Source organism: Theobroma cacao, chromosome 9 (assembly GCF_000208745.1).
Source record: "Theobroma cacao cultivar B97-61/B2 chromosome 9, Criollo_cocoa_genome_V2, whole genome shotgun sequence".
In the NCBI taxonomy this organism is placed as follows: Eukaryota; Viridiplantae; Streptophyta; class Magnoliopsida; order Malvales; family Malvaceae; genus Theobroma; species Theobroma cacao.
In genome coordinates, this window is record NC_030858.1 from 22377553 (window position 1) to 22404462 (window position 26910).

A 26910-nucleotide genomic window follows, 5' to 3' on the forward strand; every position below is an offset into this window, starting at 1 on the left:
GTTGTCTCTTGGCTGCGTGCATTCTCGCCTGCACTGTCCCAGTGAATGGTGAAATGCAAACAGTAATGCTTCCCTTGTTTCTGGCCTTATGCAAAATTCAAAGAGAAGAAGAAAGATGCCCATTTAGGTTATGCTTGGTTAATGTTTCCCTATTTCTTTTCTTTTTTTTTTTAACAAAGATAATAAGCATTAATAAATCAATGCATAATATTTTAAAAAAATCTAAATTATTCAAAAAAATTTAAATAACTCCTTATTCTTTTATTGTATTCGATTAAATTTTTATATTTTTATTTTTAAATTAATTAATTATTATTATTAATTAAGATATCATTTATCATTTTATATCACGTGATATGTAACATATTATAATAAATTATTACGTGACATCATGCTGTAAAAAGATGATATAACCACATGACATTTTCACCTTTCAAATCAAGATCATGCCATCAATACCATATGAACATAAAATAATAAATAACATTTTAACTAATCACAATCAAACTACTAATTATAAAAATATAATTATCGTAAGATAAAAATACAAAAATTTGATTAAATTCAACAAAAAGTTTTTAAACTTTTAAATTAATTTTAACGGTTTTTTAATATAATATCGTAAATAAATAAGAAAAATATGGAATCAAATACGGCAAAAGGTGGTTAGCAAATATTTGCAATGAAGTACGAGTGTACTTCGGTTTATGATCCACGTTGTTGCGCAGGGATATTGACGGATGTTAAGTAGGCAGTCGACGTGTATTAAACAATCTTAAGTTAGCATCCTCCCCTTATAAAGTTCATTTTTGGACTCTCTACCGAAAAAATAAACAGTCAACTTGGGATTAAGGTATAAGCCCGTGTATTAAGGACCGTTTAACAAAACTGTAGTGTAACTTAACGATCTTCATTTGCAGTCAGTCAGTCCCTTAAAAGGGCAAAAGAGATGACTTGATCACTTTTCCACTAATAAATTAAATTCCCCTCGGCCCAGCTATCTGGAATTTGTTAAACTACCTTCTCATTTGTGTGAAAAGCTCAGGAGGTTTGCCAGTTTGTCCTGCGCCACCTCCAAAGGCTGAGAAACCACCATTCCCTTGCTGGCTGCTGAAAGCGCCAAACCCACCCCCTGTATAGATATTCACATGACATGAGTCACAAGCTTAAACAATATTTTGAGACCCAAATACAGGCCAAGTTTTACCTGAGGCAGCTCCTGCAAAACCACCACCACCTGAGGCAGCAGCGGCAGCAGCAGCAAATCCTCCTCCACCACCACCACCTGAGGCCGCAGCTGTGAATCCTCCAGCTGAACCCAGACCAAATCCACCACCACCAGAAGCCAGACCACCAAATCCAACACCACCAGAAGCCAGACCACCAAATCCCCCACCACCTGAAGCCAAAGCAGCAAAGCCACCACTACTAGAGGCAACGCCAGCAAATCCACCTCCTGTTGCAGCATTAGAAAACCCACCAGCAGATTGAGAACCTGCAAAACCACCTCCAAAACCACTCACAGAAGCAAAACCACTTCCTGGTAGTCCAGTACCAATCTGTCTTGACTGCCCAAAAGAACCAAGAACTGATCCCAGAGCCTGCTGTCCAACTCCAAGCTGTGCTGGTTGGCCAAAAGCCCTTTGAGCAGGAGCTTGACCAGATGTGCTAGAAGCAAAGCCACCAGAGAATGCGCCAAAATTTGCAGGGTGAGCCAATTGGGAAGGCTGAGGAGATTGGAAGCTAAAAGATGCAGGCCTAAACAACTCTCCACTAGGAAGAGCTGTGGTGAACGAAGAGCTAGCCATACGTGGAGCCACAATTCCAAATGGAGCACCAAATGGATTAGGCTTAGGAGCAGTTGGGTTAGGAGTTGAGCCATTGCCAAAGCCACTTAAGCTTCCCAAGCTAAGTTCAGTCCTTTGGTTTGTCTCAGGAGCCTCCTCCTCCATCTCATCCTCTTGTGTAACCGTTACATCCAAACTTCCACTTTTTCCATCAGTGGTGCTAATACTAGTTGACAATGGTGCAGTAAAAAGAATATCTCCAGTAGCAGGCTGCACTGGATGAGCATTTGATGCCAAATTAGATGCAGGACTTGCAACATTAATGATGCTGCTCTGGCTTCCAGATGATATTCGGGTAGGAGTTTCACATATCGGTGAAGATGACACTGCAGCTTCTGGCTTCAAACTCAATCCCGCTGCTGGAAGTTCATGCTGCAGTGGTAGTGCCTGTGTCATTGAATCGACATTCTTTTTCAAGCCAAGTGTTTCCATACGTGGTTGAGCCTCAGTTTTCAAAATCTCTGATGGTGAACTTACGGGTGGTGAATCAGAAGGGAAGGGCACAGGTATTTGGTGAGGATGAATGGAGAGGGAATTTGAAGAGGAAACACCAGCAGAGGGAAAAATTGATAGTGATGATGATGAAGATGATGCTTTTCTATTAGCATGTGCAGAAACTATAGAACTTGTCATAGAATCGCTGAATTGTGTTCCAGATGATGAAGATGAAACGATTGAAAATGAGGTTGAAAAGGAAAAGTTTGGGGCCGATGATGAACCCATTGTTGCAGATGACATCATAGAAACTGATGTGGGGATTGATGTGACTGATGAGGTTGGCACCGTAGAAAATGATGATGATAATGAAAGAGTTGATGATGAATCTGAAACTGGTTTTGAGAATGCAGAAGACTCTGATACCTTTTCACTGGGCTGGCTTTTGCTTTTTATAAAATTGACTTGTGAAACTTTTGCTGAAAGGGTAGAAGATGCAGAAACAGCAGCTGGGGGCATGAACTGGGGGTCATAATTGTTAGAAGAACCAAAAAGTGTACTCTTTGTGGTTGATGGCACCTGTTTCACATACCCAAGGGCTGAATTTGCAAGCACAGTCCCTTTACCATCTGAATTTGGGATGTCTGTGGATTTCTTTGGCAATGAAGCCACCTGGGAGATTGATAACTCTTGACATAGATCAGGTCTAAACTGTTGAGTGAATTGAATCTCATTCTCATAGAAAGATGAACTATTAAACCTCTCAAGATGAGAAGCTCCAGTGTTTGATTTAGCAACAGGAATACTGCAAGTTTCCCCCAAACGATTCTGCACCACCATAGGTTGTGATCCTGATGTTGATGACAAAGCAGAGAAGTTACTTGTTTGCACTGTACAAGAGTTCCACCCAGTAGATTGTGGCGCAACTAGAGAATTATTAGCCCATCTGAATAGGGTTGATTCAGATTCCTGCTTTGGGAATGCATCCTGGGTGCCTGTTTTAACTCAAACAAGCATGGAAGGTACGATTAGTGGCTGGCTCCCAAAAGCATACAGCTAAATAAACTTAAGGGATATATGGGAGAAATGACCTTATCAAGAAAATAGTAAGGTTTTAGTTATGCCTTACCTTCTTTTCCAGATTGATAGAACATGGCTGAAGTTGCTGGGTGTTCCTTTGACAATGAACTTGTTGATTCCTCAGGAGCGTAAGGGCTAAAGTTCTGCTTATCTGTGAAGGATGTTCTTTTTACACTTGCTGATTCTTGCAAAAGCATCCTTTTCACGGTAGTTTTTGGAGGCTCAAAACTAGCCCAGCTCTGTCACAAGGTCATACAAAATAATTTACACATTAGAATTTGCAAAAGTTCTAGAAAGTACAATGGAAGAAGAAAAGAATCTACTAAAAAGTATAAGAAAAAAAGAACCATAGAGAAATAATCAGTAATTATCTCATGCAGGTATGAAGGAAAAAGTTTCCATCAAGTTATAAGCATGATTGGTAATCCAAAGTGCAATCAAGCAAATAAGAAATTCTAAAACCGTTTAATTAAACTATCTGAAGCACCCGAGCATTTGGCTCATTGGTTGCTGCATTATCCCCCTGCTTAAAGAGCAGCGTTCGAATCCCCCCCTCCACCAATTATAAAAAAAAAAAAAAAAGAAAGAAAAAAACAATCTGGATGGTTACTAGTATATAAGAAGAGATCTAATCTATATCATGCTGTCAAACTGTTTGAAATGATAATAGGTTGCCAATTGCCCCACATATTGAAAGTAAAAACATTTGCAAATGAGCTTTTGACCAAAGCTTCCTGATAAATTGGATTTCTGATGCACCAAATCATTTACATTAAAATTATCTTATAGCTAGCACCAATAAAGAATTAGTGCTTTTCCTCCAACAGAGTTGACCAAACTGCCATAATTACCACTGTTAGAGACATACCCCCCCATAAAACCATATCAGGAACAAATTTTTCTGCTGCATGCACATTAAGACCTGCACAAAAGAACGATAGGGAAAGTTCTAGCCGACTTGCCCCTATCATGCACCAATACCCTATCATACTATACGCAAGATATATTACCTTTTGTTTGGGAAGAAATTAATAGAAAAGAAATAGATAAAGACTCTTCTATGTAACTCTACTTTGACTTTGACCTGTTATGTTGTCAAGTATATTGGTAGACAGCATTACATAAAAGAGGATTAAGTGAATAGGATAATGATACAGAACAATGGTAGAGGATTCCATCTACAACTTCACCAAAAGGAACAAGAAAAGAAGAAAATAATAAGAAAGTTAAATAACTCTAGGATTAGTTATAAAATAAACAATACTTTCCACTCTAACAATTGAAGCTCGTTTCACAAACAATTGAGTGCACCTTCAACTAGAAGTACATAGCTAAAGCAGATTCAGGATACAGATCTACTATAAAAATTAAGAATTCAGAATAACGCAAGAAGACGTTACCTGATCCAGCGAGTCCCTCCTCCTCCTTGCAATTTCTGGGTCAAAACTCTTCAGAGCACTGGATGGGTTTCTCCTGGACTGAATTCTAGAAGCAGTGGACCCAGAGGAAAGAACAAGTTTCTTCACTGAAGAAGTATTGCTAGGTTTTGTCACACCTGGAGAGGTAAAAGAGGCATCATATGCTAAACCAATTGTTTGGAACAACTCCTTTTTCACATTTTGTTGTTTTACAGGTGACTCTACACTCAGCATGGCCATTTGTTGTGAGAGGCATTCAGAAAGTTGCTCAGCAGCTGCTAGTTGTGAATTCATTGTGTTATGTAAAGTATGCAGAGACTGTATGTGTCTGCAATGAAACAAGTGCTCAGTTCAGCAATTTTTCTGCTAAAGCTGTAAAAACTAGTTTACCATGTACATATTCTCCACCATGAATCTGTAAGCCTCTTTGTCATCTTATAGTTGTAGTGGCTTGAAGACTTTGACAAGGAATGAAATAAATTCTGCTCAGGATGCTGGATATGATAGCTAACAAACTGCATTAAACATACCTTGAAGACCCAAATCTACTCTGCAAAGCTCTCCAACCTGCATCAACTCCATTGTTATCACCAAATTTATGGAGTTCAAAGGTGTTGAAATGCCTCTCTAATTCAATTAACTCATTGGTCAAATCCTGGAAAAGAAAACTTAATTAAACCTCAAATCAGACATGTCCTCTTCACATTAACCATCAACTGACAACTCACCCGATTCAATTTCAGTATATGTCGCCGCTTAAGCTCAAGCTCAGAACTCAACTTCTGGCGATTCCAGAGGTCCCAGTATTGGCTATCAGAAGCTTGCTTAACAATGCCTTCCATGTATATCTTCCTTGCTAAAACTGGTAACCAGCACAAGAGTAATTGGTACATTATAACAGAACCAACTCACAAGGTTGTCAAAAGAAACAGAAACATGTACTAAACAAACTGTGAATCTTAAGAATTCAACAAAACTCCCACAGCTTACAAAGCCATTGTGGTAAAGTACAGAAAAATAGTTCGTCACCACACTACAAATGTCAGTAAACTCAATCCAATCACCTCTGCTGGCCAGTAGGATAACTCTAATTAAACATTGTCTAATGCATATTGATTACTTTTATTATTTTGAGCCTTATTGAGCCATTGTGGTAAAGCACAGCAACATAGTTCGTCACAACAGTACAAATGTCAGTAACCTCAATCCAATCACCTATGGTGGCTGTTAAGATATCTCTAATTAAACATTATCTAATGCATATTGATTACTTTTATTATTTTGAGCCTTATTGTGGGTGGGGGGTTGGATAAAGAGAGAGAAAGTGTGGTGGTGCCTGCTAATATTATTTCCCCTCATATGCATCAGATATTAAACAGGCAACATAGCATCAACTAATTTAAATCCTTTTAAGTCAAATTGGAGTGTAGAATGAAGCAGATTTGTCTATTCCAACTGTTGGATGGGCAGCATTAAACGTCACCTCTAGCCTTCTAGGCATCTGGTGCAGTAAACTTTTTGAGGATCAATTTTTTAACAATTACATGGTGAAACATTTCTTGAATTACCATCCTGTTAATAACATTCTCAAGGTTGACTAATGTTCCTCGAAATTAAAAATTAGCTCCCATGTTATGTCAGGAAATATATCTTGCTTTCTCAGATTGTTCAAAATATGCTTGGGGCAGCAAAGTAAGTGTTTGTGAGATATGAAATAAAAATATCATCAAAATTTAATATTAGCATTTTCAAAATTTAATGAGATTTTAGTCCATCTGTGGTTAGAATATAACCCCCCCCCCCCAGGCCCCCCTCTTTTTTTGTTTTTTTCATGAATATAATAAGTGACTAAGACACAATTCCTCTAAGGTTACTGCACTCTTGATAAAACAATTTCAATCATTTAAATCGCCACACAATCAAAATGCTTGAATTTCAATGAGATATTTTAAAACTTGACAATACCTTGAACAGTTTTATCAAGAAGATGCTGGATCTTCCCAAGATGCTCATCCATCATGTTCTACAAGGCCCAGAAACAATCACAATGGTCAAATAATAGAACAAAAAGCATGTACATCCAATTGGATGAATAGCACTTAGAGAATCTGAAGAAAAATGAATAAAACTGCTTCAAATGCATCCAAGATTATACAATGCAAAGACAAAGAACATCGTCCACATCCATAAAGTAAAGGATAACTTTAAATTACTTTCATTGTAAAGTTAATCACTATCCAGCCTTTCTCGACTTTGAAAAAAATGGATTAAGTCCAAGATTTAAAATGATGCAGGATCCTCTTCCGTGTGATGATTTGAGCTCAATGTTTTATAGTAGAATGCATCAAATATTGGTGGGTTCCAAAATTGAAAGAGTTCAGAAATATAACCATACAATTCATTATTTTTTATCTTGGTGGGTTCTTTAACCAACATTTGTGGAAAAACATTGAGGCCACTTGGCAGCTGCAATTTTTTGAGACCCTCCCAGGATTTTTAACAAAGATTTGGGCATTTGAAAACTTTCCAGCTCGTATTTTCCTTTTTTTTTAGCATTTCTGGGACTGAAGATAGAGTAACACCATTGAAGAGGAGAGGGAGGAAGCCATGGGGAAATAGGGAAGAAGCGGCCAAAGGCCTGTTTGTGCGAGATCAGCAAGGGAAGGGGTGTCAATAAAGGTGCAAAATCTAACCCAAAACATGAAAACTGCCTGAATTGATTCAAAATTGAAACCGGTTCAATCTGAATCAACTAAAAAGAGTCAAAGACCAGAATCTAAAAGAAGTCAAACCCAAAGTGATCGGAACCGACATGACAAAACCTGAAGTGACCTGAACCTGAAATGAACCGAACGTACAATGATCCAATCTGAAACCCTAAAAAATCCAAGTTTATGACCCAAAAAGACTCAAACTATTATTAAATGATTTTGTCTAAAATAAGTTCAAGGAAAAATGATAAACTTTTTTCTTATTTATCATGAAAATTTTAAATTTTTTTAAAAGTAATATTATTTATAATATTTTTACAATTATATAAATAATGAATATTCAACATTTTTAATATTCATAATTTGAATTGGACTCCGGAACTAATTTAAGACACTAAATATGAATATCAAATGATTTTCTTTATTACCCCTACTATTTACAACAATTAATTATATAAAATTATATTATTAATTTGACATTGAATATTTTCATTCCACATGTAAATAATCATGTGAAAAATTGGGAATTGGGAAATTTTTGGAAAGATTGTTGTTGTTATCATTTCCCACCTACTTTGTCGTTATTTTTCTTATTTTTCTTTCTTCACTAGTAAACTTCAATTTTTATGGAGGAAGGAAAAAGAGAAAGAGGTCACAAAATGAATTATTTTATTCAATTTGAAATTTGATTGTTTTATTATTATTTTTTAATAAAATTAAAATTCAATTAAGAATAGGATTAATTAATACTCATAAACAACAATATATTTAAAAGTAAACTAATAAGTAAGAATATCAATACAATTGGTTTTAATTTTAAATATAATCAAATATTGTAATTTATGGATATTAAAATTCATTGTATTTAAGTAATTAGACTTATTGAGTTATTCTTTAAAATTGAAATTTAAATTTTTTATACTTATAATAAAATAAAATTAAGACTTAAGCACTCAAATGTAAAAATTTAAATCAAGAAAAAAATCTCCATTCTTCATCATTAATATCCAAACAATTATATCAATTAATTTCAACTTTTAAATATCATGATTTCATATAGTTCATTGATTATTAATTATAAATAATAGCTAATAATGTTACTAGTTAAAAAATTAATAAATTAATCAATCACATAAACATATAGAGTTATCAAGTTAAATCAAATCAAGATAGACCTCTTAATTCTTAATTTTTCCTTATTGTCAAAATGATAAAATGCTAAAATAAATCAAACATCATATCAATTAATTTTAAATACCATGATTATTGATTTCCTATTGCTACAAACTTTTAATATTATGCAAATTAATGATCAATAAAATTTATAATGTTATTCATCAAGCCAAAACATCTTTATTCTCTATTAATACCAAAATAGTCAAATGTTAAATCTAGAGCATATTATATCAATTAGTTTTAAATATCATAGTTTTGGATTTCTTACAACTTCTAAGTGTTAATGTCAAGTCAATTAATTGATCAATTGAATGATATATTTAAGAACAAACAAAACATAAAATAGATATAAGAAGAAATTCTTGAAAAATTGAAATATTATAAAAAAAATATAATGACTAAAAGATAAATATAATAAGCACACAAAAATACTACTAATGAGTATATAATATACACAAAACTAGAATATCATGTATATTTATACAGATATTTATCAAATTTTTTACATTTAAATTTTTTCTCTCAAATTTTTATCTTAAATTGTTAAATTAATTAAAAATATTGACTTGACATTTATAACAAAAAACAAAATTATTTATTGCATTTGTGTTTATAAAAGGGTCTATAGCTTGTATAATTGCAAAATAACCCACACCTGCATAAACCCAAAACAGTATGAACCTGAAATGAACTAAAATCCAAAACAACCAAACTCGAAGATAGCACAACCTGAACACCCCAATTGCTTTCTTTGGCAATCAAGAGCAATTTTTCATACCCGGACCAGTAACTGAATTATTGAGTGTAAACGAACAGTACCGGCCATTTTGAATTCAACATGCATCATATAGTTTTTTTTAATCATGCTCCTTCAACCACCATAACAACTTCCACTTTTATTTTATATATATATATATATATATATTGAAAAGCACCACTTTTATTATATAATAAGTACCTTTATTACTAATTCTAGGTGGTTCCATGCCCATTCAAAAGTTCTGGAAATTCCAAAGCATGCTCAATAGTCAATCAACAGTTGCTCTTGCTCACCACTCTTCACGTGCAGTCTCTGTTCATCCTTTTCAACCACATTTTTTATCTTTTAGTTAATTTTCTTCTTAATTCACTTCCTCTGATTTTTTTTTAGTTTGTTCTTTCTTCCCTCTCATTGCCATACAAATCTTGTATGAAATCTAGAAGTTCTCAGATCTCTCTTATGAGAATTTCAGGTTTTTTTTTTTCTTCTATCTTCTATTTTTAACGAATATGCAAATAAATCTTAGATCTTTTTTAAAGTTTCATTGATCTAGATTTCACTTCTCTATTTCAGAACAGTTATAATGGTTTTTCCAGTTTTCCTGAGTTAACGATTTGCCGGTTCCACCTGTTTTACCGGTTTTGACTCCATCTAGGTTAATATACCATCCGGACAGGAGAGATTAAGGGATTGCGGTTGAACTGGTTTGAATGACCAGTCCAGTCCGGTTTTCACAACACTGCTAAAGAGAGGCCAACTCTGACACTTTGCAGCAGATAGACTAGTGCCGAGGGCCAGATTGCCATGCATGTTGAATGGCAATGCCCATACCTTTCCCCATAGCCCTCACCAGCTGGAAAGAGAAAAGAAGAAAAGGAAAGAAAAAGAAAAAAGAAGGAAGGAAAAAGAAAATCAGGAAAAAAAAGAAGGGAAAAGAAGAAGTGGGGGGGAAATTTTAAAAGGTGATAAAGAAACATATAAAATAGGTATAGAGGTTTGGGATTTTCGGTGAGAGAAAAAAGAAAGAGAGCCAAAGGAAAAAATGACAAGGAAATTATAAATATATTATTATTTTCTCCCATTGTTTAAATTTCTTTTCATTTTACATTTTTATTTCTTTCTTCAGTTTTTTTCTCTCCCTTCTAAATATTATGTTTAGAATTTATATAGAATATAATTTGATGTGAATTCTCTAATTCTTTTCTCTCACAATTTATTTTCCATGAGATTTCCTACACCCACCATTGAGAAGGCTGGATTCTAGTAATGCTTAGAAGACTTTCTAACAATTTGGTGGCAGTTTTCGGAAGTAACTTTCATGTGAGAATTTGCTATTAATGTTTTCCTGTCTTACTTTTTCTATTTCACAATTTGCTGCTGTGACACCATTTTATAATTAATGGCTGCGGCAATTTTCTTATGTTTACCTCCTTCAAATGTGCATGTGGAGGGAGTTACGTAAATATGTTTCATGATACAAGAATGAAAGTATATTTCTACAAAATCTCAAGCAGGCTTTTGTAAGTTTTCATAAATGTTTCTATGTCAAAACAATATTTAACTTCACTCTAAACTTCTATTCTGCCACTTTTTACATGGGTGAAGTATGGAGAGAGAAAGGAGGGGGGGAAAAGGGATGAAAATTGCTTTAAAGAACTTCTAGGATATGAGAGGAGGGAGAGGGTGGAATGTTCAGCTATTTTAGTTTCTTACATGCTAGTTCTGTTCAATCATTGAAAATAATTTGACAAAAAAAAAAAGGAAAAGGAAAATTGCAAACTAGGAAACAAACCAGCTCATTCTGAAAGAAAGCAAGTTGGTGGGAAACTGTGAGACTAACTTGAAAGCTGTTTTAATATATTAGTATTCAACGATTCATTTCCATAGCCTCACAGCAAGCTAGCCAGGAAACATGACCAGCCAAAATGATAGCTCTAACTTCTTCTTCTTCTTCTTCTTCCTCTTTTCATTTTCATTGGACATAATGTTTTAAAGTCAGAGAGTAATATCTCAGCAGGTTTCCTATTTCAGGTTAGTTCTAATTTTATGCATCAATAAGGCAAGGACACTATTTTATAGTCATAGCATCAAGTTTCTCATATGTATCTTGCCGAGCAAAGAATTCTTCAGAAGAATTTAGTAACTAAATCTCAACAGATCAAAGCATATCAACCAATCAAAAGCTACAGCTAGGAAGGACATAGAACACAATGGAATAAATTGACACAGTGAATCACTGATACAGAAAATACCTCCCATCTCCTGCATTTGTCAGAAAGAAAAGCTATTCCCCTCTCCAGCGCTTCAACTGAACTCTTTTGGTAAACAGTGCAAGCATCCCTAAAGCCACCAGTTTCTTCAATAGATTCCAAAAGTGTGTCCAATTCTTCAGCCATCTCTCTAATCTGAAAAACAAAGGGAGGCAAAAAAAGGGAAAAAGAACAGTAAGAGCTATAGAGATGCACAACCATCTATATTTAAGAAATACAAAAGCACCAGATTTCTCTCTTGCTCAGAAAACCCTAAGCAATTTTTATTGCCAAAATTCATTTTGCACAAGATAGAAAATAACAAAGGAACAGTGACAAATAAGAACCAAAAAAAAAATGATAGTTTAGGATAAAAAGAATAAACTTAACCCTATGATATTTCAGGATCAAAAATGCAAATATATGCCAGTACTGATCTTGGCAGGGTGCGATATTCTCTGATGCATTTGCCTTAAGCCGAGAGGCTTAAGCTGCTGATGGTATTTATAATGATCAAAACAATGACTTGGCTTATCAAAAAATAAATGCCAGTACTGATCTTCTATGTTCTACTGACTAATGAGTTAAGCAAAAGCATAACGTAGAATCAAGCATGCTCGAGATAAAACATTGTATATAAAACTCACAAGAACAAGTACAGTACATTGCTGAATTGTTTGGATAAGTGTGGTTCAGATGTCCGCATCCCTGACTGGGTTGAAGATTTATAGTCATCCTTGGGGTGATAAAGCTTTTGGTTGGGAGACTTTTCCAGTGCAAAATTTAGCTGTGATGATAATTGTGATCCACAAATTAGAGGTACTGACTCAATATTTCCTGCCCCCATTGAATATTTCTGTGTATCTACTGGTCTCCCTGAAAATTTATCGACTGAAATTGATGTCCCAGCAGTATCTTTCAGATGTGAAGGTTTTCCAACATTGCTAATAGAAATGCATGTAGTATCCATTGTAACTCCAGAACCCAGAGATCTACTGCACTGAATATGACTTGAAGGTGAAAATGAAGATCTGGCATCAGACTCCTCTGAAAGCATGTGTTTTCCACTCATCAGTGACTGAGATGATGGAATTGGCCATGGCTGAAATGATGCACTCTGCGATCCAATTGATCCAGTTTTGCCTACTGATTCCTTAACCAGCTCAAAATTTTTTGGTACATTCTCATGGTTTGGTTGTGTTAAGGTATCATTTGAAAATTTTCCTCCAAAAGAAGCAATAGATCCAACTCCTGCAATCTTTTGAGTTTCTGTTTGACTACCATCCCTCAACTTGTTACCAGGTCCCTCTAGTTGAGAAGTCTTCAAAAATGATTGCCCTGAATTTGTACCTTGCTGTCCAGAAAGCAATTTATGTTGACTGCCTGCTTCTTGGAGCGGCTTTGTGGTTGGAGGTTTTTGCTGGCCAACAGCTTCAAAAGACTGGGAGATTTGTAAAGACACTGATCTCTGAATATTATCCTTATCGAATGCTTCATTGGTTGCATGCATAACAGAGTTCACATTCCTTTCAGAAAGGTTTACATCACTTTTAATAGGAATTTCACTACCATTAGTAAGCAGCTCCTTTTTGCTTTGATCCAGTAATGGAAGAACCGAAGTTACCTGTTCTGACTTTTGCTCACCCTGCCCATAAGTAAGTTTAGGTAGATCAAATTCTTCAGGTACCACAGCAGGGGTATCCTCTTCTTTATCAGAATGGGCAGCAACATCAAATGGAACAGCATTTTTAGTGACACTGCAGTAATAACAAAAACAATAGCTAATCGTGAGTAAAGCATGATGACGATGCCAACATAATGCACAGGCTGCTCAGCTGCATTAAAAACAACTTCATTTGGAAACATAAAATTAACTAAAAACAATTTGGAGATAAGGGGGCAAAATAAAAATAAAATAAAATAACCTACCTTGCAATGTGGAACATAATAAGCTTGCCCTCTAAAGTAAGGCATATAAGAACACAATATGGTGAAAGTTCCTTGACTTCTTCAACTCCAAGTTGGACTTTCACATTCCCAAAGAGAGAAACTTTATCAATGCAAAGCCCCATGATCAAATTGTCATCACCATTCTCTAAGCATGGACCATTCAACAAAGTTGCATTAGAATAGAGCAATAAAGTTACACAGAAGCATCCAACAAATTGCTGAAACAATGGGTAAAACAGCAAACAAATCAGTGAGCACAAAGCATAAGATGACACTATATTGTTGAAAATGGGCTGGTAAGTTTCTCCCTACTATATATAGATCTGAAAAGTTAAGTTTTAGACAAGTAACTATACATATAAATAGATATCAAAATGCAAATTTCAAAAAGAAAAGAACAAAATAGGCTACTAAAACGGTAAGAAAGACGCGAATTCTTAACAAGATTTGAAGCAGCACTACCCAAGTTCTAAACTAGGATCCAACTCCATACAGCCACCTCAAGTATGATTTTCCTCCAATCCATATTCAAAAATGCTTTACCAATTGACTATTTGGATCTTTATAAAAAAAAAGATACGAAAAACAAAACAATAGCTTGAGCTATTTCTACCAAGTCTAAAAGACAGGTTGAAAACCTTGAAGCTCAATCCTTGGGAGCCAATTATCACGCTCAATATCAATAACTGAAGCTTCACCAGTCTCACCAAGTGACCAACTGAGTAACACAATATGCTGATCTGTGTTCTTTATGTTAGCAGCAATTGCAAGCTCACTGTAATCAAATCCAGAACAAAAATTACTAATGCCCCATAACCAACATATGAACAAGTATTCCCAGAGCACTTGAATAAAAAAGAAAAGGAAAAAAAATAGGTATATAAAAGAATTGCTTAAAAAAGAAACATGAATATGCAAGTCAATTGATCTTCAAACAATAGCATTTAGATGGATAAAAAGAGAGAGAGAGAGAAAGAAAGAAAAGGAACAATGGTCTACCCCCGGTCTTAGTTAACTGATTAGTGCTGCATTTACAATATTTAACAATTCCCCATTTGGTAAACTTTATGTACAAAGTTTAAATCATTTTAATGGCACAAAAAACAAAGTCATAATTAAAAAGAAATAGAAGAAAACATTTTTTTAATTTACAGTTTTTCTTAAGTGAGTTATTGTGACTAAATAAGTCAGAATTACCTTTTGCAATTCTAGAAATGAGATGAATATTATTAATTCTAAAGGACAAGCCTCCCGATGCAAGGAGGAAAAAAAGAATCCAAGAGAATGAAACTAAATCAAATTACCATTGTTCCAAATAGCTCAAGAATAAATAAGGTCCAGTTCTGAAAGGCACAATGTCATCAATCAGACCAGCAAACAAATCACTGAAGGAGAGCACAACCAAGTCAGAAGTAGCCTGCAATGAATATTTCTAAAAGTTAAAGGTACAACAACAATAACATTGAAAGAGAGAATGGATTAATATGGTCTTCTGTAACCTCAACAGTTCATCACACACTAGGTAAAGGAATAAGTTGGCTGTTGACCAACATAAAGACAAATTTTTAAATACAATGGTTTCATAAGCTCCTATTAATTAAAAATAAAAAATCAAGTCAAGAAATGAGCATTGCGAAAATGTAATTAGCATTCCTAAATATCATGAATACTAATTAAAGGTAGGAATCCCTCCAGAATCTCTTGTTCAATAGGTTGAAAACTAATATCTCCTTCTTTTGTTTGGAGTGCAATTAAGCAAATGCATAAGCCTAAGTTCTTGGAGGGAGATTAAAGAAATACCTTTCTTGGGCACTTATTCATGCAAACTCTTAAGTTCTAAAAACAATAGAAAAGCCAAAGGCTAATGGCATTGATAATCACAAACACAAGAGCCTGCTAAAGTATTCTAACATCCTCCACTTATAAGAAGATAAAACTTTAAAAGCAGAATAAGGCCCAATGACAACACAATAGCAACTGGGAAAGGTGAGGCAGACTTTTCCCTTCCTTGAACTTGACCTGACTCTGTCTTCATAACCAGAAACCAACCCACCCTGACACGAGCTTATCATTTTTAATACCCAACCCAACCTGAGAAAAATATATATAGCATGCACCCGACACATTCTGAAATTTTATAAAAATTTGTACTTTTTTACTGTAAAATAAATATTTATATCTTAAAAATATTATATTATTAAGTTAATCTCTTCAATTAGTATTAAAGAATAAATTAATTAATATAATATACATGCATAAATATAAAACTAAATAAAACATAAAATCGGGTAGGGGTTAATTTGCCATCCTTGAATAACACCATATAACTCTAACCTTGCCAGCATCATTGTAAAGAAAAACATACAGCTAAGATACTTCTTTTCTAATATGTTGCCCCTGAATTAAGATAAGAGCATTCATGCACAAGCTCAGCAAATGTGGGACAAATTCATTAAATTAGCCCATGAGACCTTTTGGTGAGTTGGTTTAAAGAAAGAAAGCATTTACGGTTTATATTAGAAGAAGAACAGGTTTAAATATTAAACAAGATGAGGAACTGATCCAGGTTCTGGCATGTTCAAGAGGTTGTCAGCAGTTAATATGGTGCATAATAAGAGCATCCATGCACAAGCTCAGCAAATGTAGGACAAATTCATTAAATTAGCTCATTAGACCTTTTGCTGTGTTGGTTTAGGGAAATGGGGGATTTATGGTTTGAATTAGATGGAGAATAGATTTAAATATCAAACATGAAGACAATATGATCCAGTGGCATGTTCAAGAGGCCGGCAGCTGGCAAAATGGTGCATAAATATTTTGAACAGATGCTAGTTTTTGTGAAATTTGGATCCTGGTTCAATAGTAAGCCACTGTGGGATTATGCGAATAAAGATAGGGATTTCGTGAATGAAGGGGGCAAGAATAGATCAGAGTGAATTCAAAGAAGACACAATGAATAACTACAAAAGAATACTACTAGAGGGAAAAGCCCAAAAGCTGATGCCAAAGCAAGCTATATAATTTACCTATTAAACTTGAAAGCCAAATAAAATACGGTTAGTTGCTATTCACGAGAAATAGCAGTGGACTCCAAGAGAACCTCTCTCACTGGTAACCATCATATTAGTTGCAACAAGCAGCAAATTGATAAACTAAATCACAACAAATTCTATATAAACTCATCAAGCTACATGTAAGAAATCAATACTAACATCAGTGATTTTGCCAGTCTTGCTTTTGACTACTTGAACAAGGTAATTTTCCTCTTCACCATCTGCAGTAAACTGAAAGCAACCTAGAACAATGCAATCAGGACGAACCCACCTGATAGTATCCACTGAAAAATTATTTAAATAAAAAATATTTAGTTTCAGAGGTTAGGAACGCCGAAGATTTGATATCAAAAATAAAAAAATAAAAAGAAAGAAAGGAATAGCTTTAAACAGAATAGGAATAGGGCTTTAAGTGTGTGTTCATCGATAACCAGCATTGTTCAAACAACAAAATCTTTATATACTTTTTCACCTAAGGATGTAGATATAAAGTACACTTTAATTATGATCTAAGATAAAATTTCTACACAAGATTGCCCTGTAGTTGGCAACACTAGAACTATGAAGTAATCAATGAACCTAGCATCATAGTGACATCACAATTACAATCTTTTTTAAAGAGAAAAAATACATTTTAAGCTCCAAATGTTTTTAACCAATAACCTTAAACAATTCAAAACACCAGTACAGACACGGCTTCATACCAAATGCAGATAAATGCCATGCAGCTCTGACCCAAGAAAAAAAAAAGTACAACACAGCACGTGATAGATGCCAAATATGGACCCTACAAAGACTCATCCTAGATTTTATCAAAGGCATATTAATTGTTTTAATTCACTTTTCATAAAAGTAAAAAGAAAATCTTACCATTTTGACAAAATAAGACAAGAATGTAACCTCTAATATGATCACAAAATGTATGCAATTACAAACAGGAATAAAGTAGTCCATAGCTAATATATAAGCCAGTACCTTAAAGTGTCTGTTTAAAGAAATAAATACAAGAACATAAAAATCTAAAGAAATTTTGAAGATGAAAAAAAAATCCATTTAATGCAAAATACCTTTTACAGTGCAATCACCATTGCAATCGCCAATCCAAGATTTGAATGGCAGTACCATGCACAACTTCTCATTGAATTTAGCTGACAGAATACTAAGACTATCATCTTTTGCCACAGCAACAAAAGCACCTTTTACACTCCACTCAACTAAGATAAAGAAAAACAAAGCAAGAAAAGAGCTAAGTTAGATTTTAGCACACAGAAATTCTTCAACAGAGGGAGGAGAAAAGGAAGTGAGATGGGAGATGATGGAATAATAATCTTTCATTAAATACTCTTCAAACTATGCTTAAACAATGAAGTGCAACTCCCATGCAACATAGAAAGGTCAAGAAAAGGAAAGCAATCGTAGACACATTAGAGGAGAAATACGGACCTTCTGATTTATTAAAGAAGGCAAAAACCAACAACAGCAGTGGCATTTAGGTTATATGCAGTAAAAGAGAATTGAATAATGTGTAGTGATGGATTATTTAAATGAAGACATAGTAAGATACCAGCATCGACGTTATCCATCACATGTTTAAGAGGGTGAGTAAGAGTTCCATGATATAACTTGCTATCATCTGAAAGAACAAGGAAGGAGTTATCCTTCTTCTTCCTCCATCGAAAATCCTTGACAAAGCTTGACTGAGGAAGCGAAATGGAAAAACATGGCTTTATCTCCTGCATAGAGGCAGAGTCATGCATAAACAGGATATCATAAGGAAACAGCCTCTTAACTATAATGAAAGAAAGAGGGACAGAAAGAAATGCTAGTACCTTATTGAGAAGGGTGTTGACATTGAAGAAATGAATATCAGCGGCAACAGAAACCGCAAGTGTGGAATCGTCGGTGGGGGAAAGAGCCAGAATGCGAAGCTTGCCAATGGGAACATCCACCAAACTCAAATCCTCAATACTAGAAGGAGAACCAGTTTCCTTAATATCTTTGGCCAAATTAATCACATCCTTGGTCCTCGCTACCAAGAACCCTAAAAAGCATTTGATAAAATTTATATTTTTATTTATTTATTCACACGAAAACATTACAAGTGCAGAAATACAAACACAAAAATGAAAAGAGAGAAAGTAGAGAAAAGGTAACCACCAGATGAATGAGCGAGAAATAGCAGCTGGAAACGCTGGGAGAGGGCGAGGGCCTGAGGTGGAGGGCTTCGGAGATCGAATAGGGAATCCTCCTCAGATTTGATAGGCACGGGTTCGCCGATTTTCTCGAAGAAGAAATCCGTGGTATCAACATGCTCTCCTTCCTTCTCTTCCTCAATTTCAACTCTGCTCGCCATTTTCAGTTTTCAACTTCTCAACATCAATCAATTAACATCCGATTTCAGTTGCCCACTTCAGCAACTTTAATTTAGGGTTTAGGCGGGAACACTCAACTCAACCCTAACCCGTTGCCCTTGTATATTGCTTACTTCAGTGTTGCTCCGTCACTCCGTCTGTGTCTGTAGAAACTCACCCTGCCTCCGGCTCGCATTCTTTTTCATAAAAAAAAAACATAATATCTTAAAATCCCGTAAATTGTTTAAAAAATTTTAAATAAATTTTTATATTTTTATTACGTCTAATCAAATTTTTATATTTTTATTTTAAATCAAATAAATTTTTATATTTTTAATTTAATTCAAATATACTCTTATAACTAATTATTGATTTAATTAAAATACATTTTATCATTTTATACCACGAAACACTAACATAACATATTAATATATCATAATTAATAATAATGTGATATGTTAATATATTATAATTAATGATAATATAACATATTAATGTGGTACAATAATATGACCATGTGACATTTTTTATCTTTTATATTAATATAATATCAATACGTGTAGATATAAAATGACAAGTGATATTTTAATTAATAATAATTAATCAATCATCAATTATAAAAACTTATTTGATCCAAAATAAAAATATTATGACCCAATTAAATATAATAAAAGAATAAAATTTTGTTTAAATTTTTGTAAATAATTTAAAATTTTTTTTAATATTATGTCAAAAAAGATGTACTAGTACTACTCTATATTCAAAATTATTATTCAGTAATTGTAATCTTGATTTCAAATTTTTTATGTTTTATTAGTTAAGTCCCTTTTACTTAAATTGTTTATCTTTCTTGGACTTTTCTAAAGTTTGAAAAAGTTCTTGTACATTTAAAACATAATGCTATGAAAGGTTTCTAAATTATTTAAAAAAATTTAAATAAAACTTTTATTACGTTCAATTAAGTTTATATACTTTTATTTTGAAGTTAAATAAGTTTTTATAACTAATGGTTAATTAATTGTCATTAATTACAATGTTACTTGACATTTTATATTCATATAGCACTGATATGGCATTGATTTGAATGATGAAAAATGCCACATAATCACATTATCATACCGTATTAGCATGTTACATTATCATCAATTATAATATGTTAACATGTCATATCATTATCAATTATAACATGTTAGTATGCACATTAGCACCGTGTGATATGGAATGACAAATGACATTTTGACTAAGCTAATAATTATTCATAAGAATTTATTCGGCTTAAAATAAAAGTATATAGATTTATTTTATTCAAAATAAAAGTTTAAGGGCTTAATTGAACTCAATAAAAGTATAAGGGCTTATTTGAATTTTTCTTAATAATTTAAAGACTTATTCAAATATTATATTTATATTTAATATTAATAATTTAAATTTTTTATAAAATTGATCTTTTATAATTTTCAATATTAAAAAAGACCATAAAAATAATTGTGGAATATAAAAAAAATTAAAAGTTGCATATGTTCAGAAAAGAAAGAGAATGTAATTTTAAAACATCCAAAACAAGATAAGAAAAAAAATTGGAACGAAAGGAACATATTCATACAATTAATATAAATATTAATTATCAAATATTTAATAAATGTTTGTTTAATTTAGGAGTATTTATATTTTTATAAATAATAAAATTATAAAACTCATTTTTTTAATAAAAACTTGTAATAAATTTCATTTCTTTTGCCACAAGTCTTTGCCACTTGGTCTAAATTAGGGCAGTATAGAGAATTTGATGCATTTGCATAAAAATATCAAAAACACATCTCAACTCCATTTTATATAAACTATAAAACAATTTTTCTCCTAAATAGGTTTTCTCTTTTTTTTCGTACTACATCCTCTTGCTTCCTATTTGCAATCTCATTTGTTCTTATCTATTTATCTATCATACGAGAAATCAATGTCACTCTTAGTGACTTTGAAATGCTAGGGCCATTGCCCTAAGCAATAGAGATTGCACATTTAGAAGAATGACCTTACCAGATTTCGCACCTAGTAAATTAATTTCAATTTTTACATTTTCTATTAATTAATAACTTGAAATCTATATACTGTCTCCATTGCAATTGTCAAGAGAAAAGAATTTTGAATTTAAACTATGAGCCTGTTTAACTTGGTTTTTTTTTTTAATTTAAAAGTTACTAATGAAGCTTTTATGAAATATAATAGCTTTTAAAATTAAACTAAAATTGTGTGGTAAATTTACTTTTATAATCTCTTTTTTATAAATAAATTATTTGACAAAACAACTTATATAAACTCTAATTTTGGTTAAAATTATCATAAATTATATTTAATAAATAATTTTTTATTAATCATGAATTCTTTATTCACAATGGGAAAAAGTTAACTTTATTTTTTATTGATTTACGTTGGAGATGGGTGATTTGTAGAGGAAAGAAAGATCGATTGAGAGATAAGAGTATTTTTTGAAAAGGTAATGTTGGGATTATTTTTAATAGATGGGGACATTTTTTGTGTTGGTCTCAAAATGAGTGCTAGAGGAGGGGTGAATAGCACTTTAAAAATATTTTGAAGATAAATTCATAAATTTGAAAATCTTTTGGAAGATTTAGGATGGATGGTTTAGAACTTGTGAATGTTAGTGAACACCAAGTAAAGAAAGGTTAAGAGAAGTGGACAAAACACAATATTTATAGTGATTCGGTTCACTTAATCTACATCCACTACCTTTGTCACGACCCGAAACTCCCCATCGGGCCCGTGACAACCGCCGCGATGCCTCGATAGACATTCTTCACCCCGAATGCCGATCGAAACCCCGCAAGGCTTAGCATTAACTTCCGCATCTTCCCGGTGAGCAACAATTATTAAATCTCGCATTTAAAAAAAATCATAAGTCATTTTCAAATAAGAACAATAAAATATTATTTTCTAGCTCATAGGGGCATTTTCGTAAATTTTTCGTCAAAAATCTCAAAACTTGCTAAAAATGTAGTAGGTAAGCAGAAAATATATATTTAATGATTTTAAAACAAATTAAGTATCTAAAACGTTCATTTGAAAGCAAATTGTTAATAACTAGTACTATTAAAAAATAATCAATAAAATATTCTATTTTCTCATAAAATAAATTTTTATAGAAATATTCGTAAATAAAATTTTGCACATGAAAGTAAAGTAAAAATTGTATGAATAGAAATACAGATAATCAAAATATAAGTTTTGATCTGTAATGACACGTGGGCCCCAATTGACCAAGAGAATGTAAGATTGTGAACTTTTACTTTCTATAATGTAGTTCCGAGCTTAGTTCTCGTTCTACTCGACTATTTACAAACTGTCCTGAGCCTGAAAAATGTATAGGAAGAAGGGGTGAGATTTTATAATCCCAGTGAGTAAACAGATACCATTAAAAGTATCTAAAACCGAGTAAATGGAGACAATTAAAACAAGTCATCATACTGTAATTTCATTACCTTTCAGTTCATTTCAACCAAATAAAATCAATCCATATAAATCGAGTAATCAACTTGGCTTATGAATTTCTTAAAACTTTGGCTCGTGCCAAAACTCATACTCGGTGATACCTTGCGCAGGGCATCCAACCGAGTCCGCCAAGGCTGTTAAAATTTTGTATACACTTAAAATATATTTTTGGTTTGAGAAAAATACAGCCGTTCCTTGGCGTTGGCTGAGTTCCCCTTCACGTGGTGGTTTGGCGTGAAGTGAACCCTAAGCTTTACCCCAGGAGATACCCTACGCGCCTCTCCGTTCGAGGTAATAATATAATGGAGTTTACCGTGCCCCTCTAATAGGCTGGTCCACGGAACCCCCTCTGCAGTAAATAATTAATATATAATCCACCAATCAATAAAATTCATTCTAGCATGACATGGCAATTTATCGCAACCTAGCCTCTCAAGGCTGAATACACAGTATAAATAATTCTAACACCAAAATCAGTTTAGCCATTCATGCTCATTTATTGTCATAAGCCATTCAATTCAAAACCATAAATTTGCAACACAAACTAGCAGTCTCCAATTACTCTATTTTCAAAACCAATATTCGATTTTCCAGAAAATTTATAAAATCATTTTATAAAATCACAATTTCTCTTAAAACATAGCAATTTACCATTTAAACCCATTTTTCATAAAATCACACAGTTGTATAAAACTACTCTAGATAATTAAGACGATAATAAGTTTACTCACAGTTTTAGGAGTAGAAATACTCCTATCTTCCGCCCTCGGGTGCAGTCTCTTACCCGAAACAATTGACTCACCACCTATCCATAATCCATGACACAAAATTCAATAAATTGTGTCAATTTATCATAAATTATTTCAGGCTCTTATCCATGCGTATGCACTAGATAGGATTTGAAATGTCTAGACAATCGCTTAATTGCGGTGTCCGACCTAACTCGCCTATACACGGTGTAAATTCCTAAAATCCCCAATTCGACTCCAATTCCATCCATTTCAATTTCAATTATCCAATTATATCCACAATACCTCAATGACTGTGAATTTGGTCCAATTTATCAGTCCGGACTATAAATTACGCTTTTACCCCTAGTGGGTAAAAATTTCAATTTATTGCACCGAAAATTCCCATTTAATTTCCAACCTCATAATTCATCATTTTTCCACCCAATTCTCTTAAAATAAAGTCAACCTCATCCTCACATACCATTGGCTAGATTCGGCCTAGGGAAATTCATGGAGAAGATAAATATTTTTCTTGTTGTTTTACTCATAAACATGCTAAACTAACACTAAACACTAACATAGCTCAAAATCAAATTTATCTAACAACTTTCTCTCTCTAAACCCATATGACCAGAATTCAAATCATCCTCAAATCACATGATTCAACCATGAAAAATGATGGAAAATGCATGGGAAAGGTAAAGCACAAGACAAATTTAAGAAATGTTACCTTTTTTCACTTGATTTTTGAATTTCCACCTATTTTCCCTTTAAATTTCTTAGCTAGGGTTTTATTTTCTCCTTTCTCTCTCTTGTTTCTTGCTTGGCCGAATGTTGAAGAAGAAGAATGGGTGGGCTGATTTTTTTATGCCTTTTTTATTGTTTAATGAAATAATATTATTTTATTCATATTTTAAATATTTTATTAATTCATTTTTTTTTCTAGCCATCCATTTGTCCTACTTTTTCCACCATGCATTCCCTTTGACTTATCCAAGTCTTAAGTGAAATTTCCAGATTTTTCCAAAGTTTTGGTGGAGCAAATTCTTCAAAATTACACTTTTGCCCCCGAACTTTTCAAAAATTACATTTTTGCCCCAAAAATTGAAAATTTGCCATAATGCATAATTTGCACTCCTCATACTCATTTCACACTCCAAATAATTAAATTTGATCAAAATCCTTTCAAAAATTAAATTTTTGATTTCGGATGGCAAAATTACCATTTTACCCTTTTTCTCCAAATTATACCGAAATTAAAATTTTTCACTTCTAAACCTCAAATCTTACTCCAATAAGTCAAATGGGGCCAAAAATCTTTTCTAAAAATTTCCATTTTGTCCTCAGGTGGCAAATGACCATTTTGCCCCTAGATAGCGAAAATTCCGGTTTGACTCCAAATTGATCCTCAAACTCCGAATCACCATATTAAACCATTCTGGGACTTTAAAATTCTTAATTTCATCGTAAATTCTCTATTTGATCTAGTTCGAGGTTTAAATCAACTTTGTTGTACCTCTAGGTACAATACCGACTTTTGTAAATTTTTCGGGACTCTCCTAGCATGCAAACATGCTATCCATCACATGTATGTCATGACAAATATTTTTATAGAGTCGGGCTTGTCATCTTCTCCCCCACTTAGATCAACCATATGATCCTTCTTCATGACTGATTTCGACATCCGGCTAAATATTAATATTTAAAAAAATTTTATCTTGTCTCCTTGATACGTGAAATACCTTATTATGCCTCACTTGACTTCCGAATCGCATTTTATCTCACAAATTCTCCTCCGATAAAATTATTATTATTTTATTATTATTTTCTCACTTGCAAAATATTTTATCCTAAACTACTCCTTTCGTCTTTTATCACTTTTAAACATTTTAATTGACCTCAATTTGCATTCAATCAACTTTATTTATCACCATATCAAAGTATGGGGTATTTCAACCTTGAACTTCCCAATCAAGTATTTTCAACCTAACTTCAATAAAACTAGTAGAATTAACAGCTTCCACCAAGCTTTTACAAGTTTAGCTTCTAACCCAAGCTCTAATTCTTTTACAACAAGCCCCAAGGTTGCCCTAACTTAGATTACCCCTTAAAGTGTCTCGCACACTCTAAGTAAACAAGAAATAGGAGATAAAAGAAGGTACAAATGACCACTTAACTTATTTAAGTTGTACAAGTTTCAACACAAACACTTTCACAAGGGTAGGAGTGGAATACAAGTGTTAAGAGAAGGTTTTTGAATGTTTTTAGCCAAAATCACTCTTAGTGGCTTCTCCATATCATTTTTAACTATTGGAGAGCCTTTAAATATTTAAGAGACTGATTTTAGCCATTAAAGATAGTTTTTAGCCATTATTTTGTCTTCTAGCTGCTCTTTTCAAATAGGTAGACAGTGTTTGATTAACTAGTTACAAGCAGCTCTAATCGATTATAACTTCTCTGCTTGCACTGTCTTGCTACTACGTTCTCTGCTCTAACCGATTACAACTTCTCTACCTTTCACTATCTTGCTTTTTGTTCCATACTCTAACTGATTATAGGAGGCTCTAACTAATTAAGAGATTTTTGTCTTTAAGCCCATCTTCTTTAGCAAACTTCCTCTAATTGTTTACAACAGGTTTTAACCAATTACAAACTTTCTATTTTTATTTTTCTCTACGCAGCAGTGTTCATTTAATTGGTTAGTTTTTCCCTTAATTGATTGAAGTTTTACTTCCTTCAATCATAACCGATTAAAATCAGCTTTTAATCAATTAGAAAATCTTCGAATTTTGAACTTCTCCATTTTAACTCCCTTCAATTGTCAACTATCTTTTTAAACTTGATTTTGGCGGTTGAAAGTACTAGGCCTATGTGCTTTAACCGATTAACTAGACTTCTTAACTGATTAGCATGACTTCAAATTTAGATTCCAGCACTTCCTTAATTAGTTAAGCCTGATGCTAACTGATTAAGGGTAATCTGTTGTATTACCCCATATTTTGATACAGTGACTAATAAAGCTTATCGGATGCAAGTTAAGGTCAATTATAATATTTAAAAGTGATGAAAGATGAAAGAAATAGTTAGGATAAAATATTCCGTATGCGAGAAAATAATAATAAAATAATAATATTTTACGGAAGAGAATTTGTGAAATAAAGGGGGATTCGGAAGTCAATTGAGGCGTAATAAGGTATTTTGGGTACTAAGGAGACAAAAGGAAATTTTTAGAATAAAATAATATTTTATTAATAAAATAATATTAAAATATTAATATTTAACAAAATGTCGAAATTAATCATGAAGAAGGATCCTATGGTTGATCCAAGTGGGGGAGAAAGAATACAAATAAATTTTTGGAGATGAGCGACGAAAGTGAAATAAGCGTGTTTTGCTAAGTCGAGCCAACGCGGATAAGTAAATATTTAAATATTATGGTAATACCGCGTTGAAGTGTAATTCTGATATTTTGGGTGGTACACATACAAAGGAAGGAAGATAGATGAAAATTGAAATTTTTAGATGTATTAAAAGGATCGAATTTAAAATATAAAGATTGAAGGATTATGTAGTGGAATTAAATGGAAGAAATAAAATAAACAAATAGTGAAATAATAATATAAGTATATATATATATATATATAA

The 26910-nt window shown here is 33.1% G+C and overlaps 1 protein-coding gene and 1 long non-coding RNA gene across 3 annotated transcripts; both read right to left on the minus strand.

The window, feature by feature from the left end:
* LOC18589558 (nuclear pore complex protein NUP214) lies at positions 670 to 19225 on the minus strand. Of its 2 annotated transcripts, none has more exons than XM_018127775.1 (17): positions 18837 to 19225; positions 18509 to 18720; positions 18244 to 18412; positions 17747 to 17893; positions 16839 to 16963; positions 14931 to 15043; positions 14265 to 14401; positions 13606 to 13771; positions 12341 to 13433; positions 11680 to 11832; positions 6746 to 6803; positions 5509 to 5642; positions 5311 to 5435; positions 4763 to 5108; positions 3412 to 3601; positions 1208 to 3277; positions 670 to 1132 (listed from the first exon to the last, which is right to left on the minus strand). In XM_018127775.1, the coding sequence occupies exons 1-17, from the start codon at positions 19030 to 19032 to the stop codon at positions 1017 to 1019; spliced, it is 5550 nt and encodes a 1849-aa protein (XP_017983264.1). In that variant the 5' UTR covers positions 19033 to 19225; the 3' UTR covers positions 670 to 1016. The 2 variants fall into 2 exon arrangements, with proteins under 2 accessions (XP_017983264.1, XP_017983265.1); XM_018127776.1 differs by having other exon boundaries at positions 734 to 1132; positions 1238 to 3277.
* LOC108663473 lies at positions 22329 to 24036 on the minus strand. The gene is made up of 3 exons (XR_001929523.1): positions 23996 to 24036; positions 23266 to 23339; positions 22329 to 22396 (listed from the first exon to the last, which is right to left on the minus strand). It is a non-coding gene; the product is annotated as an uncharacterized LOC108663473 (long non-coding RNA).